We start from the raw sequence: 21,601 nt of genomic DNA, 5'->3' as shown, positions 1-21,601 counted from the left end.
TAGCTTAGTTGTGGCACGTGGGCTCTAGTTCCCTGACCAGGGGTCGAGCCCAGGTCCCCCTGCACTGGGAGCTTGGAGTCCCAGCCACAGGACCACGAGGGAAGCCCCATCCTCTTCTGTCTCTTGTAAGAACACTGGCCATTGGATTTAGGGTCCACCTGGATAACGCAGGAAGACTTCTCCATCCCCAGGTACTTAATTCCATCTGTAAAGACCCTCTTCCCAAATAAGGTCAGAGTGTCAGGTTTCTGGGGTGAGGGTGTGAACTGAAGTTTTTAGGGGCACAGGGGACCCACTGCCTATGCCCGAGCTGACCTGCCTCAGGGCTGAGGCGGCACCTGGCTGGGGGTGGGAAGATGCCACTTAGGTCTTGCTGTCACCATCTGTCTCCACTGCCCTTGTCACTTAGGGGCTTCTGACCCTATTGCCCACCCAGCATCCACTCACGTCACCCCAGCACACTTGCTCCTCCCCCTTCTGAGGAGCCTTCTGAGGAGCCTGCCTGGAGCTGGAGGCACCCCTCTGCACCCTCCAAGGACACCGGGCAGACATCTGTGAGCTGCCGTTTGTATGTGAGATCGCACTCTCACCGCTCCCCAGGCCCCTTGGCCTGGGTAGGGGGGAACCTCCTCTTTGACTTCTGACCTCTGCAGAGCCTCCCCTTCCCAGAGTCCGTCCAGCTGGGGTGTCCCTCATGGCCTCCAGGGAGGCCCCGCCCCCAGAACCCGTTACGGTCGGGTTCATCGATCCCATTGGCCTGTTTTCAGGCTCACATCGATCTCGGGATTGTTGAGGATGAACCAGGTGTGTTGGTCCCCCCTTGAGCCCAGGTGGCCTCTGTGCCCAGATTATGTGGTTTGTCGTGGCCTTTCCTTTGACCTGGACTTCGTCCTACACTCCATGGGGATTGTTAATTTTTTTAAATAATTAATTAATAAAAATTCATTTTAATTGATACATTTTGATTACCTGGATCTTAGTTACAGTACGTGGGATCTTCGATCTTCATTGGGGCATGCGAACTCTTAGTTACGGCTTGTGAGATCTAGTTCCCTGACCAGGTATGGAACCCAGGCCCCCTGCATTGGGAACATGGATTCTTAACGACTGCACCAGCAGGGAGGTCCCCCATGGGCACGTCTGGAGCTGCCGGCCACCTTGTAGCCTGCACATTCCAGCTCCTGTTCCCACCTGGGAATGTCCCTGGGAAAGGGGGTGGCCCAGCCTTCTCCTGGGTCAGCCCACCCCTGCATGGACCAGCCACAGAGATGGCCCAGACATAGAGATGGCCCAGACATGGTGATAGAAGGAGGACTCCCCAGCATCTATACCCCCAGCCCTGGGGCGGATGTGTCCCCTGATCTCAGAGGTGAGGCCCTGCCTCAATCCTGCCACCCACACCCACCCCCCCACCCCCCCCCCCCCCGCCCCCGGCTCAGGCTCTTACCGATGATGACAACGCAGGACCAATACCCTCATGCGTAAATCTGCCTCCTGGGTGATCTCCCCCAGGAGACTCCCCAGAAGCGGGGTTGCAGGTGTGGGCAGCAGCACTGTCCAGGCTCCCAGCAGAGCTGCCGGCCACCTGCCTCTCCGGGTCTGGGCATCTCCTCCTCGGCTGACACGTGCTGGGCAGGTCTGCGTGCCAACCTGGCCTCACCCTCAGGCGGACGGTGATGCAGAGGAAATGAAGGCGGGAGCAGCGCCCAGGGGGCTGCGGGCTGCAGACCGTGGTTGGGGCTGGCGCTTTGAGGTGCTGCCACTGTGGGACCATCCTCAGTGTGGGGCTCACGGGGACCCAGGGCCGGGTGACCTCGGGGTCAGAGAGTGGCCCCACCCCCTCAGGTTCATCTTTAATCTTTAGTTTTTTAAAAATAAACATATTTATTTTCACTTTGAAAAACATTTATTTGTTTATTTGACTGCGCTGATTCTTAGTTGCGGCATGTGGAATCTAGTTCCCTGACCAGGGCTTGAACCCCAGCCCCCTGCACTGGGAGCGTGGAGTCAGCCACTGCACCACCAGGGAGGTGCCCCCAAGTTCGTGTCTAAGCAGAAACTGTGAGTGGTACCTTATTTGGAAATAGGACCTCTGCTGCTCTCATCCCGTCCAGAGGGAAAATGAAAAAATGAGCAGTGCTGCCCATTCTGTTACCCTGTGGCCGTGCTTCTCAGCCACTCTGCCTGAACTCCGGGTCTTTATTAATTATTAGCCCACTAGTTCATTCTCTGGGCTTCCTCGATGGCTCAGTGGTAAAGAACCCGCCTGCCAGTGCAAGGGACGCGAGTTCAGTCCCTGGTTGCGGAAGATCCCCTGGAGGAGGAAATGGCAACCCACTCCAGTATTCTTACCTGGGAAGTCCCATGGACAGAGGAGCCTAGCAGGCCACAGTCGATGGGGTTGCAAAGAGCCAGACACGACTTGGTGGCTAAACAACCAAAACAACAAAGAATCGCATCAAGTGGGCGTGAGGTCATCCTGGAACAGGGTGGGCCCTGAATCCAGGGGCTGGGTCCTTACAAGAAGACAGAACAGCCCCACAGGGAGAAGGTCCTGTGAAGACGGAGGCAGAAATCAGGGTGGCATGTCTCCACGCCCGGGGGCACGAGTGACTCCTGAAAGCCACCTGAAGCCAGGAGAGGGGCCTGGGACGGATTCTCCCTTCTGAAGGGTCCGACCCTGCTCGCACCTTGAATTCAGACTTCTGGCTTCCAGAACGCTGAGGGAATACGTTCCTGTTTTTTAAGCCACCCCGTCTGTGGTCACTTGTTAGGTCTGCCCCAGGACACTTGTATCGTGTCTCAGAGTGGGGGGGTGGGCACAGCGGGCCCTGGGGTCAGGCTTCCTGCTCCCATAGAAGCACCCCCTCCCACTGGGCCCTGCCCCCCCAGTGCGGCTGCCAGGGCCCCCTCTTTCTGGTCCTTCTGTTGTTAGTTACCAGGCAAGGAACTTTAGTAACCTTGTTCCAAACTTCATTCCCAGGCTTCTTCAGCTTAATTAGTTGCACGGAATGAATTGTGGATAAGCAAAACCAGAAGAGAACTGCAATGTCTAAGGGGTTTGGACTTTAAAATATCATAGATCTAGATCTTATCAGCTCCAGAAATTGAGTCATGTTAGTTAGACCACAGTCAGAGTAGAAATGGGCAGCTCTTCAAGCCTGATCTGCTTTCGAAATTCACTCTATTCTCCTGGTCTCACTCTTGGAAGCCCCTCTGGCCTCCAGTCTCCCTCCCCACCCAGCCCCGAGGCCTCCCCCAGACCCTCCTGCTGGGCCAGGGCCGAGTAGCCCCCATGGAGGCGGGAGAGCGTCCTGAGGTCACAGGTGCACGCGGTGCACTTGGCCATCTGGAAGGGCCTCAGCCCAGTATGTGCCGGGCTCGGCCGCCTGCCCTGGGGGCTGCTCAGCCAGGCCCTGGGACCATGGTGCCCAGAGGGATGGGCTAGGGGCCAGTGCTCACGTGCAGGTCCTCCTGGGCCTGTGGGGCGGTCGGCCTCCTCTCCCGCGGACTCCAGGCTGTGGAAGCAGGGAGAAACGTCTCCAGTTGTCCTGCTGGCACACTGGGCTTTGTCTCTGGGCTGCGTTTGGGCCTGTAAACCGTGGCTCCCCTGCGTCCCACCCGGGGCCCCTCCCACCTCTCCAGGACCTGTCGGGGCGTGTATAGGGCAGGGGTGGGTGAGCAAACACGGGGCCCTCCCGCCTGCTGCACACAGACCCCCATGGACCTGACAGTGACAGCCTGTGGCCCCAGATCAGCGTGTGGGTGCGGGGCTGGCGGCCACCACACTGCCCAGGCCCCCAGGCCCCTGGGGGGCGGTGCCCACACGCAGGCCAGAGGCAGGGTGCAGTCCCGACTGAGCTCTGTGCCCACTAAGAGCCCACATCCCTGCGGTCCCGTTCAGTGCAGCCTCGGACACTGGGGTGGGGTTGGCATAGAGCTGGGGCCTGTTTTAGGGAGGAGGGGCGTGTTTTAGGGAGAGGCCCCTCTGCGCCCCCAGTGTGCCGAGGCCTCCCCCTCCAGCCTGGCAGGTGCCCTGCGGCGGGACCTGCCCCGGGCCTCCACCTGGGCACTCCCTGCCTCCTTGTGCCCTATCCTCCTCACCACTCTGCAGTGACGGCCCGGCACAGCCGGCCTGGCCTTCTCTTCCCTCTCTGCCTGGGCTCCCACTTCGGCCCCTCATTTTCCCTCTGTCTGGACGCTTACTAGATCAGTCTGCACCGTGGAGTATTGACTTGAAGGTTCCCATCATCCGGCCTTCCCCGATCATCCATTCTCAAGGTCCCTGCTTCTCCCAAGCTCAGCTCTGAGAGGCCCTGCCTCCTCTCTGGGCCCCCAGAGTTAGTTTCCTGAGGCTGCTGTAGCAAAAAACCTTAAACTGGGAGGCTTGAAACAACTGAACTCTCTCCTGGGCGTGTATCCAGAAAAGAGGAGAACTCTGATTTGGAAAGATACGCACTCCCCAGTGTTCACAGCAGCGCTGGTTACGACAGCCGAGATGTCGAAGCGACCCACGTGCCCAGTAACAGACGACTGGGTCAAGAAGATGCGGTGCAAGATACAGTGGAGCATTACTCAGCCAGAGAAAAGAATTAAATAGTGTCGTTTGCGGCAACATGGAGGAGCCTAGAGATTATTATACTAAATGAAATAAACCAAAGAGATCACCTGACATCTGTTACATATGGAATCTTAAAAAGTGGCACAGATGAATTTATAAAGTAGAAACAGACTCACAGACATAGAAAACAAACTTTTGGTTATCGAAGGAGCAGGGAGGGAGGGATAAATTAGCGGTTTGAGATTAACAGAGACACTACTTTATATAAAATAAACAAGGACCTACTATTGAAATATAGCACAGGGAACTGTATTCAGTGTCTTGTGATAACCTACAGTGGAAAAGAATCTGAGAATGGATGTGTGTGTGTGTGTGTGTGTGTGTGTGTTTATGTATTTGTATAACTGAATCACTTTGCTATATACCTGAAACTAACACAACATTGTAAATCAGCTGCATTTCCATAAAAGTTGTCTGCTTTGGGGAAAACATGCGTTTAGCAGTGATGTAAGAATTCAGTAATAGTGGAACTTCCCTGGCAGTCCAGGGGTTAACTCCTCATGCTCTCAGTGCAGGGGGCACGGGTTTGATCCCTGGTCGGGAAAAATCCCACATGCCACATAGTGCGGTTAAAAAAAAAAAATCACAAGAATTAAATACTACCAAACTGAAGTTCCCCAGTGGCTCCTCAGTAAAGAACCTGCCTCATTGCAGGAGCCATGGAGACTCGGGTTTGATCCCTGGGTCGGGAAGATCCCCTAGAGGAGGGCATGGCAACCCACTCCCGTATTCTTGCCTGGAGAATCCCACGGACGGAGGAGCCTGGAGGGTTACAGTCCGTGGGGTTGGAAAGAGTCCATCACGACCGAGGCGACTGAGTGTGCACGGCATGCATGCAAACAGAGATTCAAAACAAAAACAGGAAAAAAACAAAAACCAGAAGTCTGTCTCGTCATGGTTCTGGAGACAGGAAGTCTGTAGATCAAGATGTGGGCAGGGTTGGATCCTCCTCAGAGCTCCGAGGGGAAATCCATCCCAGGCCTGCCTCCCAGCTCTGGGGGCTGCTGGTGACCCTTTGAGGCTCCTTGTCGGCAGCTGCATCCCCCGATCTCTGCCTCCACCTTCACCTGGCCTCCTTCCTGTCTTCCATGTTCTCTTCTGTAAGGACACCAGTCACTGGATGTAGGGATCTCCTTAAATCCAAAATGACATCATCTCAAGAGCCTTGACTGATCACAACCGCAAAAACTGTTCTCAGACAAGGTCCTTTCCTGAAGTTCCATCTGGGCCTTCAGCCCGAGTTGAGGGGCTGAGCGGATTCACCCCAGGCTGCTCCTGCTCCTTGGCGCTGCCTCACACGTGCTCCTGGTGAACAGGCACGTGACTTTACATTTGGGCAGCTGATTCCGGAAATGCCAGCTATGGTTTTCCACCCATCATGTCTCTCTTGCCAGCAGCCCCAGGGACAGCACGCGTCTCTGTTCACCTCTGCCTCACTGACTTCTGGCCTCTCTAAGCCCAGGACCAGAAAAGACCCTTCTTTGCAGGCCACCCCATCCTGTAGCCTGGGGGCTTCTGCATCCTGGGCTCCCTGGTTTTGCCTGGGCCTGACCAGCTGAGGGTGATCCCAGAGGATGCCGGGCATGGGGTGATTCTGGGCTTCCCAGTTCCAGATACAGCTGTCGATGGTCCCTTCCTGGGGATGAGAGCTGGTCCCCTAGGAGCTCACGGAGGCTGGGCACGCAGGGCCCCAGCTGTCAGGCTGACTGGCCCACCAGACAGACACAGGCCAGCTGCTTGCCCTTGAGAGGGGGCTGTGGGCCGGGTTGCGGCCCCCAGATTGCTGTGTGGAAGCCCTAGCATCCATTGTGACCAGAGGTGGGGGATGGGGCTTTGAGAGGTGCTTGAGGTGACACGAGGTCACAAGGGGGCATCCTGAGTCCGTCGGACGGGTGTCCTCTTAAGAGGGGGAGGGACGGAGACTTGCCCCTGAGCACACCCCGAGGAAAGGCCCCGTGAGGACGCTGGGCCACGGCGGCCTCCTGCAGACGGCGCTCACTGCAGGCCGTGCTGGCAGCCTCGTCTCAGGCTCCAGCCTCCACAACTGTGAGAAATACAAGCTGCCCGTTCTGTGGGATTTGGTTCTGGTGGCCCGAGCTAATACAGAAGGTTATTTTGATCCTTGCTTTTTTTTTTTTGGCCTCACCATATGGCATGTGGGATCTTACTTTCCCGACGAGGAATCAAACCCGCACCCTCTGTGTTGAAAGTGCGGAGTCTTAACCACTGGACTGCCAGGGAAGTCCCCAGAGGGTTATTTCAGAAGGGAGGGGTCAGGAAAAGCTTTTTGAGGATGTCGTGTTTGAGCTGAAACCCAAAGAACGAGAAGGAGCTCTGTGGAAGGTTCCAGAAAAGGGCGAGGTGGGTGCAAGGGCCCAGAGGCAGGAGGCATGGGAGGGCCTTTTGGGCCACCAGGAAGTTGCAGTTTGCCAGGGAAAGTCTGGATTGTACCCGAGGCCCCGTCCCCTTTTCAGGTGGCCTCCGCGCGAGCCTGTCATCGCCCAGGGCCTCAGTTTCCCCACTTGTCAAGTGGAGGGGAGCTCTCTGCCTCTGAGGGCTGCTTCAGGGTCCCACCCAGAGTGGGCGCCTGGCTGGCGGGCCGGGGGAGAGGCCCCCAGGCGCCAGCTGTGCTGCACTCAGACCTCTGGGGACCCTTCCTCCTCCCCAGCCCGAACGTCTGGGCTCAACAGCCGCCACCGCCGAAGGAAACAAAACGTGCTCACAGCGGACCCTCTGATTCAGCCGGGGTTGGGGATTTGGCAGCGGCAGCCGAGTCTGATTAAAGGCATTCCGAGGCACACTCGGTGTTTGTGTATCTGGTTCTGTATTTACACTTTGGGAACGAGCGAGGAGGCAGCTGGGGAGTGTCTCCACCGGCCGGGGGCCGGGGGCTGGAGTGACTCAGCCTGGAATCCGAGCTCGGCCACATGCCTGTGACGCTTTCATTCATTCCCTGATTCATTCATTATTCCTTCCTGTGCTCAGCAGACGTGTGTGAGAAACTCCAGTGTACCAGGCACACTTCGTGGGGGGGTCAGCCTGGCCTGCCTCACTGCGGAGCCCTCCCTTGGTGTGGGGGCCCATGCTGGGGTGGGGCTGGGGTAGCAACAAAGTTAACAACAGTGGGTTCTCACTAGTTTTGGCTGCATGGTGTGGCTTGTGGGATCTTAGTTCCCCAACTAGGGATTTTTTAAAAATATATATTTATTTATTTGGCCTCACTTGTTCTTAGATCCTTGACCAGGGATCGAACCTGAGCCCCCTGCGTTGGGAGCAGAGAGTCTTAGCCATTGAACCACCAAGGAAGTCCCCCAACTGGTGATTGAAACGGGGGCCTCGGCAGAGAAAGTGCAGAGTCCGAACCACCGGACTGTCAGGGCATTCCCAATGACAGTGAATTAAAAATGAACTAAAAACTGAAATGGAAGAGCTCAATCTGTAAAATTCCTAGAAGGAAGCGCTAAAAGCACAAGCAGAGAATTGGACCCTGTCAGCATTGAAAACTTGTGTGCATCAAAAGACTGTCAAGACAATGAAAAGACAGAGAAAGAAAATACTTGCAAACCATATAGTTGTGCATGTGTGCTAGGTCGCCTCAGTTGTGTTCGACTCTCTGCGACCCTGTGGACTGTAGCCCACCAGGCTCTGATAAGAGGTGAGGATTCGGAATGTAACGCTGCAGAATAGCACCGGGAGCTCAGCTTGGTGCTCTGATGACCTGGAGGGGTGGGGTGGTGGGGCTGGGAAGGGAGGCTTCAGGGGATGTGGGTGTACGTACAGCTGGTTAACCGGGGGCTTTCCTGGTGGCTGAGACAGTAAAGTCTGCCTGCAAAGCAAGAGACCCGGGTTCAGCCCCTGGGTCAGGAGAAGAGAAATGGCAACCCAGCCCAGTGTTCTTGCCTGGGAAATCCCATGCAGAGGAGCCTGGCAGGCTGCAGTCCCGTGGGGTCGCAAAGAGTTGGACACGACTGAGCGACTAATACTTAGAGCTGATTCACATTGTTGTATAGCAGAAATCATCACAATATTGTAAAGCAATTATACTCCAATTAAAAAAAAAAAAGACCCAGAATATATACTCAACAAGGGAGAAAACATGCAACTCAGTTTTTAAAAAGGCGAAGCACTTGGCATTTCCCTAAAGATATACCAGTGGCCAGGAAGCACATGATAAGATGCTCAACATCACTGGTCATCAGGGAAAGGAAAATCAGAACCAGAATAAGGTACCGCCTCCCACCCGTCAGGATGGCTACTGTCCAAACAGCAGAAGTTAACCAGTGCTGGTGAGGACGTGGGGGAATTGGAACTCTTGTACACTGCTGGCAGGAATGTTAAGACGGTGTGGTAGCTGTGGAAGACAGTCTGGTGGTCCCTCAATAAGATAAACATGGAATTACGATATGATCCAGCAGTTCTCCTTGTAGGTATGTTCCTGAGGGGTTTGAAAGCAGGGACTCAAGCAGGCACACCCACGGCACCACTAGTCACAGTCGCCCGGAGGTGGGACGGCACACGTCCATCTGCAGGTGAGCGGATGAAACACAGCGTGGTCCAGCCGTGCGGTGGAGTGTTGATTCAGACACAAACAGGGGTGAAGCTCTGACACAGGCTGCAACGTGGACGAACTCTAAAAACATGTCAGAGAAAGAACCAGACACAGACAAATAGTGTGTGATCCCTTTTGTGTGTGTTAAAGTCACTCAGTCATGTCTGACTCTGCAGCCCTTATGTACTGAAGCCCGCCAGGCTCCTCGGTCCATGGGTTTCCCCGGGCAAGAATACTGGAGTGGGTTGCCATTTCCTTCTCCAGGGGATCTTCCCGACCCAGGGATCGAACCCGCATCTCTCATGTCTCTTGGGTTGGCAGGCTGGTTTTTTACCGCTAGCGCTAGCTAGAAAGCCCAATCCCCTTTGTGTGAAATGTCAAGAATAGGCAAATGCAGAGAGACAGAAAGTGAGCTGGTGGTTATGGGGCTGAGGAGCGACTGTTAATGGGCACTGGGTCTCTTTTGGGGTGATGAGAACGCTCTTGGCCTAGCTAAAGCTGATGGTCGTACAGTACTGTGAATGTACTAGACGTCACTGATGTGTGCACTTTAAAATGGTTCATTTTCTGTTGCATGACTTTGATAAAAAAGAAAAGAAAAAGTTGAAAAAGAAAAAAAAGTGGTCCCAGGCCTTTCTGATTGGGCGCCTGTGCTGGCTCAGCAGTCTGCCCAAGCCCCAGGTGTTCGTTCCCGGAGCGGGCAGCAGAGGTGTGCAGAGAGACAGGTCATCCCACGGCTGTGGCGGATGCAGCCTGAGAGGGCCCGCCTCCCCTCCTCAGACTCTGGTCTGGTGCTGGAGCAGCTGAGGCTGGGCAGCCTCCTGGGGCCGGCTCCTCGGAAGGAACCTGCAGGGACACCGCCAGACAAAACAGGCACAGCCACCTGTGGGGAACGCTGGCTCCGGAAGACGCAGCAGCAGCTCCACGAGATTCAGAGTCAGATCCTTTCAGGGGCTCTCGGGGACTCCCTCCAAAGGCCCCTCCGGCTGCTGGAACACTCGGAGAACCTGACAAAACCCCCGGGTCCCTCCCTTCCTGGGGACAGCCTCAGAAGTGGCCCCTTCAAGGGCCCCTCTGACGTCAGCGACCTCCTGAGGACCCCACCTTGGGGAGCCCAGTGGGCGGGGCTTCAGGCCAGGGTGTGAGAATCCCCTGGGGTCCTGCGCAGCACTCAGGTCCCCAAGGGTGGTGCCCTCTCGATGGATTTGCTCTCCACCTCCCTCTCACGAGTGGCTCTTCGCCCGTGCGCCTGGGAAGTGGTCTGCTCATCCTTGGGCCTCAGTTTCCCCAGAGACAGGGTGCTCCGTCCCACGAGAGCGCAGGAGGCCCACGGTCCCCGCCTGGGATTCCAAGCACAGCGAGCCGACGTTCCTGCACCCGCAGCTTCTTCCGGCGTCTGGCCTCTCGGTGCCATGCCGCACCGTTGTGCCAGGGCCCTCGCGGGGCTGACAGTCTGGTGGGAAGAGAGAGACCTCGAGTGGTTCTGGAGAGTGAGCCGCGGAGGTGACGCCACAGGGGAGAGGGGCACACTGTTGGGCCGGCCCAGCGGGAAGAGCCTCTCGGAGGAGGGGGTGCTAGTGCAAAGGCCCTGAGGCGGCCCCCTCGGCGGGCGGAGCGCGGTGACTCGTGGGGAGCAAGGGGCCAGATAGTGCAGGCCTTCGTGGCCAGAGGGGGACACAGGTTTGCTTAGCGCTCGAGGCTCCTCCCAGAAGGACCGAGCTCAGCCTTCAGCGTGGCCACTCCCCTTAATCTCATTAGGAGGCTGGCCAGTTGCCATGGTGGTTGTGATGGGCCCGACCAGGGCTGGCTCCTTCCAGACAGCGAGGCCTGGGAGGAGCTGACAGATGGGAATTCGCTGCATCCTGTGGGGGTCTCGGAGGATTGGGACCGCCCTGGGGAGGTGACTGCGTCTGCCATGCCTTCTCAGGATCACTGGCCCCGATCGTGCCCTGGCCTTGTGGCCCCCACTCCTCCTAGCCCCTCAGATGCTGCCAGGATGCGAGTGGGGCGTGCCCAGTAGGGATGTGGACACAGAAATGGGATACACGCTTCGAAGGGCAACTCTGTCCCTGTGGCGTCCCGCCAGCAAGGGGGTTGGGGGAAGCTGGAGAAGTTACCATTTCCCCACCGTTCTGTAGGGGGAGTAGGGGTGGGTGTGGGGGCTCAGTCCTGGCTCAGGCTGTGTCAGGGGCCAGTGGGGGCTTTCCTGCCCAAAAACGAGGGCCCCAGGGCTGAGGCGGGACTTGAGGTGGCCTTTTAAAAAATCTGCTTCTTTACTTGGCCATGTTGGGCGTCTGTTGCAGCGCGCAGGACGTCTCGTGGCAGCGCGTGGGGCCTCCAGCTGTGCTGCACAGACTCAGTAGTTGCGGCGTGTGGGCTTGGTTTCTCTGAGGCACGTGGGATCTGAGTTCCCCCAACCAGGGATCGAACCCTCAGCCCCACACTGCGTGCGTGTGTGCATGCTAAGTCCCTTCAGTCGGATCCGACTCTGTGACCCCATGGACTGTAGCCCGCCAGGCTCCTCTGTCCATGGGATTCTCCAGGCAAGAACACTGGAGTGGGTTGCCATGCCCTCCTCCAGGGGGTCTTCCTGACCCTGGGATCAAACCTGCGTCTCTTACGTCTCTTGCATTGGCAGGCGGATTCTTTATCACTAGCGCCACCAGGGAAGTCCCCCTGAGGAAGCTCGTGCCGCGTCACTGCCTTGATAGAGCCGACATGGTTGGGTTGATGCTCTGACTCGAAGCTTCCAGACGAGATGGTGTACTCTGATCTGTGATGTGACGTGGCCTCTGTGACACTGTGGTCCCAGCCGCCCACTGGTCCACAAGGTTATCCAGGAGTCAGGTTCCAGGAGTGGACTCCCTGCCCTGCTCGGCCGCTTCTGAGCTGGGTGTCCCTAGGCCGTTTCTTTGCCTGCCCAGCCTCAGTTTTCCCATCTGGAAAGTGGCGTATGCTGGGAACCCCCTCAAAGGTCCCGTCTTAGATTGAGTTGTGTCCCCTCAAAAGATAAGTCCACATGCTCACCCTGTAGCCCGGGAATGTGGCCTTACTTGACAAGAGCACTTTTGCAGATGTAATTAAGGGTCCCAAGATGAGACGATTCTGAAATAGGATGGACTCCGAATCTAATGACAGCTATTACTCTTGAGAGAAAGGAGAGAGGGTGTGGGACACAGCCTTAGAGGGTAAGGCTGTGTGGAGAGGGAGGCAGAGATCAGAGAGAGGCAGGCATGAGCCACGGATGAGCCGAGAGAGGCCGGGGTGGATCCTCCATCCGCGGCTCTGGAAGGAATCAACCCTGCCCACACCTTGATCTTGGACTTCACCTCTGGATTTCTGAGGGAGTGAATTCCTGTTGTTTTAAGCCACCCACTTGGTGGTAATTTGTTACGGTCAGCCCAGGATACTTAAGACAGGGCATGTGTGATGCCTAAGTGTGCTGATAGAGAAGCGCTCTGTGCCCCATGGTGGGGGCGGGGGCTCCAGGGTGCCGTCTGCAGCACGTGGGGCGGGGAGGCGCTGAGCAGAGGGTGGCTGAGGTCAGCGCTGTGCTTCTGGCTGGCTGTCCTGGCCCCATCAGCCCCGCTCTGACCCTAGGGTGTGGTTCCATGCGGTTGGCTGGTTGGTTCACACCTGAGAGCAGGAAGGTTTGAGAGGCATGCACCAGACTGTTGTGGAAAGATCTGGGGCTGCAGAATGCTGGTGGGAGGCAAGGCCAGATGTATGACAGCCCTGCCTGGGGCCCCGGTGTGGCCACATGCAGGGTTGGCACCAGCCACATTGTGACTGGCAGACCACGCATCTCGGGTGCCCGCCTCCGGGTGGGGGCAGGATGGGGACAGTAGACAGGGTCTCAGGTCAGGCATTTGTTTGTTTTGTTTTAATGTTGAATTTATTTATTTGGCTGCACTGGGTCTTAGTGGCGGCACACAAGGTCTTCTATCTTTATTATTTATTTATTCTTGGTTCCCCTGGGCCTTCGTTGCTGTGAGCAGCCTTTCTCTGGCTGCAGTGGATGGGCGCTGCTCTTCGTTGCGGTGCTCAGGCAGCTCGTTGCTGTGACGTCACTAGTTGACGCGCACAGGTTCAGGAGTCGTGCGTGGCCTTCGTTGCTCCATGACATGTGGGATCTTCCCCGACCGGGGATCGAACCCATGTCCCCTGCATTGGCGGGCAGATTCCCAACCACTGGACCAGACAGGGATCAAACCTGTATCCTCTGCACTGGCAGGCAGGGACCAGACGGGGACTGAACCCGTGTCCCCTGCACTGGCAGGCGGGTTCTTATCCACTGGACACCAGGGAAGCCCACGAGGATTTTTAGTTGCGGCATGTGGGATCTAGTTCCCTGATCAGGGACTGCACCCACCCCGTTGCCTTGGACGCGAAGAGTCTCAGCCACGGCAGCAGTGGGGAGTCAAGGGCCAGGCACTTGGGATCGCACAAATGTGGTTAGACGAACCAGGAGGCATATGGGAAGAGTCTGGGTCAGTGGAGCCCTTACTGTTGTGATTTTCTTCCTTTTAACTCAGTGGAGGAAGAGGGTAGCTTTAGAGGAAGCTGGCTGGGCAATTCGGGGACTCCCTCTACCATCTTCGCAGTTTTTCTGTGAACCTAAAACTTTCATAATAAAAGCAGAGGTTAAGAGCAACAACAGTGAGAATTCCCTGGCAGTCCAGTGGTTAGAACTCGGTGCTTCGAATGCAAGGGTTAGAGAGGCCATCCCTCATTGGGGAACTAAGATCCCACATGCCTAATAACAATAGCAGCAACAGCAAAGCCAGAGGCCAATGTGAAGGTGACTTGGGGGGCCTGCTCCCCGAGTGGCGTGTCAGGGAGGCCCCTCCAGGGTGGATGCGGAGGGGGAGCTGTCGCAGGCAGCCCCCTGGGGTAGGGGGAGCACAAACTTGGGGTGCTTTGGGGTCGGATGTCTGGAGGGAGTGAGGAGTGGGGAGCGCGGAGGGCAGGGAGGCCCCTGTGAGGTGTGGGTGGTAGGGCACCTCCCACCCTCTGCCGCTGGAGTGGGCTCTGCTCTCACAGTGGGGGAGCCTGGTCTTGGACCCCAGGCTGTCTGACCCTCGGGCCAGAAGCCAGGGGGCACCTGAGAGGCACAGCTCCTCCGTGCCAGCAGGTCTTGTCCGGGCGTCACCACCCTGCCATGCTGCCTTCCGCCAAAACCCACGAGAATGGGGCGAGGGGAAGGGCAGGCCCAAGCCTCCTCAGGACATCAGGGGTTGTGTCAGTGTCCTGAAAGCCTCTTGCATGGCCGGCCTCCAAGTGGAGCTGTCGCCTGGGTCGTGGAAGTCTGCTCCCGAGCGTGGGAAACGTGGTGTTCATTCATTCATTCGGTTATTCACTCGTGAGCTCTTGTGCTCCTTTGTTCCACCAGCAGGTCTGCTGAGTGTTAGACCCTAGCTTGGATGCTGGGTGTATGGTGAGGCTGGGGGTGGGCTGGGCAGTGCCTCCCAGAGCCTGTGGGCAGAGGGATGCGGGAGGGTCTGGGTGTATGGTGAGGCTGGGGGTGGGCTGGGCAGTGCCTCCCAGAGCCTCTGGGCAGAGGGATGTGGGAGGGACTGGGTTTGATGGGGAGAGGCCTGAGGTCTGTGTCCAGCATTGGTCAGACACTGCCCCGTGGCATCTCTCTTGTTCTCCTTGGGCACTCTTGGAGGCGTCAGGTCCATGGGTGGAGCCCAGGCTGGCACCTCCTCACCCCAGGGTCTACTTACTCCTGGGGTTTCCTGGCCAGGCATGGGACAGCAGTCAGCCCCTGCGAAAGTTAAGGGGCCCTTAAGACCACCTGCACATCTGACACCAGCTGCAGAAATTGAGGGTTCCCAATACTATACTAGGACTTCCCTGGTGGCCCAGATGGTAAAGAACCTGCCTGCAATTTAGGAGACCTGGGTTCCATCCCTGGGTCAGGAGGATCTCCTGGAGAAGGAAATGGCAACCCAGTCCAGTATGCTTGCCTGGAGAATCCCATGGACAGAAGAGTCTGGCAGGCTGCAGTCCATGGAGTCACAGAGTCAGACACGACTGAGCGACTGGAAAAAAAAAAACTACACTCAGCTCAGCGGTTCACTGGAAGGACTCAGAAGTCACTGCAGACCTTCATACTCACAGTCATGGTCTATTTCTTAGAAGTTCTGTTCATTTGTTTTTATTTACGGCTGCACCGGGTCTGTTGCTGTGCGCGGGGGCTTTCTCGAGGTGTGGCGAGGGGGGGCCCCTTTCTAGTTGCGGTGCCTGGGCTTTCTGTTGGGGTGGCTTCTCTTCTCGCAGATCATGAGCTCTGGAGCGCAGCGCACAGCCTTAGTTGCCCCGTGCCATGCGGGACCTTCCCGGGCCAGGGATCCAACCCGTGTCTTCTGCGTTGGCAGCTGGATTCTTTAGCTACTGGACCGTCAGCGGTGCCCTCGGTCATGCTCTGTTACAGGGAAAGGACACAGGTCTCAGTTGGAATGGGGCAGTGGCCAGGAGACTTCCAGAGAGAGCTGGAGGACTGCCTTCCCCGTGGAGTCACGTGGACAGTGCTTGCTTCTCCCAGCACCAATGTGTGGTGACACGCCTGGGGGCTGGCAGCCATGGGTCTCCCCAAGCCTTGGTGTCCAGGGTTTTTCCTGGGGTTCACCATATAGACGCAGCCCCAGCAGAGGAAGAGCTGCGAACCTCAGTGGCCGGAGCCCCGCACCCTGGCCCACACTGTTAGCAGAGATACCCAGTGTGGTCTGGGGCCCCAGGCAAACAAATACACTTTTATGTGGCAGGACTTTCACTTCCCAGGAGCTGGGAGCAAAGGTCAAACAGCCCTGGGCCAGGTTAACTCTTTAAAGTGAAAGTGATAGTCGTTCAGTCTTGTCCAACTCTTTGTGACCCTGTGGACTGTAGCCCACTAGGCTCCTCTGTCTGTGGGATTCTCCAGGCAAGGATACTGGAGTGGGTAGCCATTCCCTTCTTCAGGGGTTCTTCCTGACTCAGGTCCAACCCAGGGGTCAAACCCGGGTCTCCTGCACTGCAGGCATCCTTTACCAACTGAGCCACCTGGGACGGCCTGTCTGTGCGGCTCCACGTACAACCGAGGATGAGCGCGGGGCTTCCCCAGAGGAGGAGAGGGGCCCCACGCTGGGTCCACTCCAGAGGCTGTACCACCAAGCCTGACGTTCCCGTGACAAAGTGGATGGGGTTTGGGGGCCCCTGTGGGAAGGAGAGGCTCCGGCCGAGATGGCTGGGAGGGCCAGCGTTACCGCAGACACAGAGCCGTGAGCAGCGCGTTCCCCTTCTCGGCTCCCTCGGCCCGGAAGGTGTGATGCGAGCACTTCCTGTATCGCATGCCTGGTGTTCACACGTGCACACACACTCAGTCTGGACAGCCCACTCTTTGGGAGCGGAAACTGAGGCCCACAAGGGGGCTGCAGCCTCCAGGGCCGGGTGGTCCTCAAGAGCTGGGGATCATGTGGGTTCCCGCCCTGTGGCCCAGACCCAAGAAGGGCCTGGGGGGCGGGTCTCGGGTCCAAGGACACCCGAGCCCACCCTGCTTGGCCTCGCCTGACCCCTCCGGACCAGGGGCTGGCCTGTTTCATCCTGCGTGACCTGGGGCCCTGGGGAGGAGGGACCCAGGGTGTTCATGGCGAACATCTCCAGCGTTTGGAGTCAGGGTCTGGGTCCAGCAGAGGCCTGAGAGCCACTTGGCGGAATGGAGCAGGGTCAGGCTCCCTCTCAGCCCCGCCGCCCTTCACAGGAAACAGCTGTTTACCTGGGTGAGGTGCTCGGCTGGGCCAGCAGCCAGTTCCTGAGCTTCGCTTCCCCCTCCGGTGTCCAAGGCCCCCCAGGAAGCCGGGGCTGGCGTGGGCGGCCAGGGAGCGGCGCGCTGCCAGGAGCTGTTTGCGAGGGAACGTGAGCTGCTCTTGTTGTGTACACAGTGTCGACCCTAGCAACCGTCCCAGCCGGCCGTGGTGGACGCCCACCCCTCCCCTGGTGCCCGGCAGCCGCCCCTGTCACGGTACTGCATCCCAGGGCAGATTGATGGGCCTCGGGGACCTGCCCGGAGGCCACCGGTGGTGTCAACTGGGTCAGGAGCATCTGCTATTCCTGGCGAAGTGGAATCGAGGCTCTGGCGAGGGAAGGCCAGGTCCCAGCCCTGCTCGGAGGCAGCTGTGACCGGTCAGGGAGCCCCAGGCTCTCGATTCTGAGTCCTGGCCCAGGGGGACAAATCCACGTGTGAGTGAATGGTGGAGGACCGTGTAGGGATGTGGCCAGCCCGCAGGAAGGCTCTCCAGTGGGTGAGACTGGCGGGACAGGCAGAGGGGGCCTGGGGGCTTGGGCCGGACTCCTTAGAACTCAAGCAGGATCTGGCAGGCCGGCTCATGCTGTACTTTGAAAAGCCAGCGCTGCACTTCAGAGCCGGCCCCTCTGATTCAGACCAGTGGAAAGACAATTTCTGCCGTGTCCGGGCGTAAATTCGCAGCCTCTGGCCCGCGCCCCAGGAACACAGCCTTTGGCGTGATAAGAAATGGCTCCCCCGGGTGGGTGAGGGGCCTCCTGCACAGGCTTCCAGGCTCCAGGTCCACTTGATACTCTTGCTTATTCACCAGTCGTTCGAAGCAGCCAGTGAGGCTCCCTCCAGTTCACGGAGGCAGCACCCTCCCGGATGGGGAGGCGAGTTTCCCTGCCTGGGGTGGGCCATCTGAGGCATCTTGGGTCTCTGATTCTGCTGGTTCCTGGCTCCTTTGAAAATCTGAGTCACGGGAGCCCCACATCCTCTGTGCCTGGTGTCACGCGTAGGGCCCTTGGGAAGGGCGCTCCTCAGGAGGTGTCTTCCCCTTCCTCCCACTATAGCTGTCAGCTTCTCTGTTGCAGCTCCAGCTCCAGAAGTCCCAGTACCTGCAGCTGGGCCCGAGCCGTGGCCAGTACTACGGCGGGTCCCTGCCCAACGTGAACCAGATTGGGAGCGGCACCGTGGATCTGCCCTTCCAGGTGAGCCCCCATGCCTCCCCCACGCCACCTCCCCTCCCACCTGGAGTGTGTTGCAGGCCGGGCCCCACCCTGTCCCCAGAGCGAGAGTGCCTGTATGCCAGCCTGTGAACGTCGGGGATCACCAGGCAATTGCTGCCACCTGTCCCTCTGCCACACACCCCCCCACCCACTCCTTCCCCTGGGATGGCCTGGCCAGGCCTCGCCCGGATCCCCCCTGCCCGTCCCCTGTCAGCAGACCCCGCAGCAAGGCCAAGGTCTGGCGGTGAGCATTTCGGCAGCCGCTACACCTGTTGGCCGGCTGTGCGGCGGCGGGAACCGCTCAGGGCCTCTGGGGCTTGGCTCCGTCCCGCTTCACTAATCCGCACGCCCAGCAATTCTCAGAAGGAGGCCCCGCGGCCTGACCCCACTTGTCTGCAAACGTTTCTTGGCAGAGACGCACACAGCGCGGCTCCTGCAGGCTGCGTAGCTGCCGCGTACATCCTTATCATAAATAAGAAGAGATAAGGCCCACCGCCCGCCTCTCCCCCCGGGCCCCGTCCCTCGACCCTGGTCTGCAGTGGAAGTGGGGGCATGGTGGGCCCAGGAGCCGGCCGAGAGCTGCCTGCCCCCCACGCCCCCCAGCATGGTGTCTGGGCTTTGTAGCGACAGGGCCACTGAGCAGCCGCACACCTGTCCCGCGTCTGGGACAGAGCCCCAGAAACAGCCACGTCCGTGTGTGCGCGCCGACAGGCCAGGTGGAGCTGGGTTGGCCCCGCAGGGAGCTCAGTCCTGTTCGTTCCCCAGCTGTGCTCCTCCCATGCCGCTGCGGGGATGTGGTGGGGCCCCGGATCCCACGGGCTGGCTCAGCTCTGAGTCCCCAGGGCCGCCTCCGATGGCCTCCACGTCAGAGCACAGGCACCAGGCCGTCTTGCTCCTCTGGGTCAGGGCCCCTCCTCGTTGGGTTTTCTCCCCTCCTCCCTGCTCGCCCCTTCCTTCCTCAAGGAGTGTGTCTCTCTGGGCACCTCCAAGCTCGGCCCGGTCTGGGGCTACCGTAGGGCCCCCAAGGGCCAAGGGGGGCCTCTTGGGTTTCCCACTGGGGGACCAGGCGAGGCAGGAGTGTCTCAAAGTCTCGGTTCTTTGCATTTTCAGCCCAGCGGATTTCTGGGGGAGGCTCTGGCAGCGGCTCCTGTCTCTCTGGTAAATGAGCCCCTGGGCTGAGGTCTCGGCATCCCCGGCACGTGCGCGGGCGCTAGGTACTCCTGTGCGGCCGCCCTTGTGGCCCCGTGGGAGGTGTCCCCTCTGCCAGTGGAAGCAGATCCGCCCAGCACCCCCTGGTCTGGGGAGGTGCGTGTGGGCACGTCCAGAGACCCCTGCCCTGGGGATCCGAGCATGCACACCGACGCTGCATGGGTTCGTTCCTGTGACACACGCACACATGTGTGCGCAGGTCCTGGACTTGGCCTGGTGAGCAGGGCTGTGGCTGGTCTGAGCTGCTCTCTGCCTCTGGCTCTGCTTCAGCTGCCTCAGTTTCCCCTCTGGGCTTCCAGACATCTCTGGGAGGAGATGAACGGCCTGTGCCCTCTGGTACCCATGCCTGGATGGTGAGGTCGCTGCCGTCTCCCGGGCCTGCAACCTTTTGGAGGCAGAAACATATAAAGACCCAAGCTGGCAGGGTCCTTGCTTCCTCGCTGGGTCCAAGAAAGATGGGTCCCCGGGCACCAGGGAGAGCAGTCAGCCCCGAGCGCTAGCTGAGGTGTTCGAACAGGTGGGGCAGAGCGATGAGGCCGCCAGGAGCAGGCTTCCCGAGGAAATTGCTTTTCGCCTGGCTGCGCAGAGAAGAGAGAAGGGCCCAGGGGCCAGATGGCTGGGTAGGGGACCGGTAGCTGCATCCAGAGCTAGGCTAAGGCTGCCAGTCTTGCCCCCATCAGATGGTGTGGGGGCCCCGTGGCGCCAGGGCAGGCGGAGAGAAGGCTCCTGGGGACCTCCGGGGCGGGAGCAGGGCCTGACCGGGGGCCTCATGCCAGCCCCAGGTTCTGGAAGGGAGCCCTGTCCGGCCAAGCTGTGGGCCAGGGCTCCGGAAAGCACGCCTGCACTTGGCTCCCAGTGGAGCTGGGACAAGGCCGTGGGGGAGGGTGCGCGGGGGTCGAGTCTCAATCAAGACCAGCCCCAGGCTTGCCGAGGAGCCTCCGGGGAGCCAGTACTTGGCCAGGTGGGCCCCTGACGTCCTGGGCTGGAAGCCCTGGGGCTGTCTCTTGGCAGGCCCCTCCAGGGATGACGTAGGTGGGGAGAGGAGGTCGGCCAGGCCCGGAGAGAGAGGGCGGAGGCCCGCCTGCACCTGGCGAGGCTGGAGGGGGGCCCTCTGCACCCTGGCACCCTAGCCGGCACCAGGCCCCGAGCTTGCGCCGCTCTGCCTGGCCCGTGCATGCCGGCTGCACTGCACGCCTGGGACCCCTGGCTCGCCACCCCCCCCCCCCCCACAGTGCTCGGAGGCTAGGGGCAGGGGCCCCAGAGGAAAGGAGGCCCATCTGGAATAGCCGAGGGTGTCTCCAGAGCCGGGCAAGGGGGTGCTGTCAGGGGGACCTTGAGGTCAGATTCTGGGGGTCAGATCTCGGATCGCAGCGGATAACCCTGGTGTGGGCTCCTCTCTCTCTTGTTCCGCCTCTTCCTCTCCTCCCTCCCCGCATTGGTCCCGTCCCCACCCCCAGACACCCTTCCAGTCCTCGGGCCTGGACACCAGCCGAACTACCCGGCACCATGGGCTAGTGGACAGAGTGTACCGGGAGCGTGGCCGGCTGGGCTCCCCGCATCGCCGGCCCCTGTCAGTGGACAAACACGGAAGGCAGATATCCTTTTCCCAGAGGATGTGGGCAGTGGAGGTGGGGGTGGGGGTTTGGGCGGGGACCGCTTCATCCAGCTGACAGAGCGGCCTGCTGCCCACACCGTGATAGAATCAGGGCTGCTTCAGTCTTCAGGGCTACTGGGCAGCACCAGGAGGCGGGGATACAGTCACATGGCAACCCCAGAAGACTTCCTGGAGGAGGCAGTGCACGCTGAGGAGCCTTTAGCGAGGCGGGGGGTTAGGGGAGCACAGGGAACACTGATACAGAAGAGTCCCCCGGAGCACACAGCCTGAGATGAGTGGGGAGGGTGCACTCAGATGCCTGCCTGGGCAGGGGGGCCCAGGAAAGCCGTGAGCCGGGCATCCACACGTCAGGGCCATGGTGGTGAACCCTCCGGGGGCCACATGGAGGGCAGCCCAGCCAAGGCATGGGGCCCGAGGGGGATCTGAGCCTGAGCCAGACCCAGACAGATCAGAGGGAGGCTATCGGAAGACACAGAATTTGCCTTTGCACCTTGGCCAAGCAGAGAAGACTGTCAGGAATCCCCCCATCCAACCCCCCACCGACTTGGCTGCCCCTTGGTGCTTCGCCAGCCAGCCTCCCCCACCCCCAGCATCTGAGTGGCTGCTCCTGGGA

The 21,601-nt window shown here is 59.2% G+C and overlaps 1 protein-coding gene across 6 annotated transcripts in view; it reads left to right on the top strand.

Annotated features, from left to right (window-relative positions):
- The window catches only part of CRTC1 (CREB regulated transcription coactivator 1), an 87,194-nt gene that overhangs the window by 34,272 nt on the left and 31,321 nt on the right, over positions 1-21,601 (top strand). For 4 of the 6 annotated variants that reach the window (XM_061149790.1, XM_061149789.1, XM_061149784.1 and 1 more), the window contains exons 2-4: positions 18,030-18,146; positions 19,275-19,322; positions 20,831-20,968. In XM_061149790.1, coding sequence (XP_061005773.1) covers positions 18,030-18,146; positions 19,275-19,322; positions 20,831-20,968 — 303 coding nt within the window. The remainder of the gene's footprint in view (positions 1-18,029; positions 18,147-19,274; positions 19,323-20,830; positions 20,969-21,601) is intronic. The other 2 variants (XM_061149788.1, XM_061149787.1) reach the window with 1 other exon arrangement.

Source organism: Dama dama, chromosome 9, assembly GCF_033118175.1.
Source record: "Dama dama isolate Ldn47 chromosome 9, ASM3311817v1, whole genome shotgun sequence".
In the NCBI taxonomy this organism is placed as follows: Eukaryota; Metazoa; Chordata; class Mammalia; order Artiodactyla; family Cervidae; genus Dama; species Dama dama.
The sequence above is the reverse complement of the archived record's forward strand: the minus strand, read 5'-3'. Positions and strand labels throughout refer to the sequence as shown.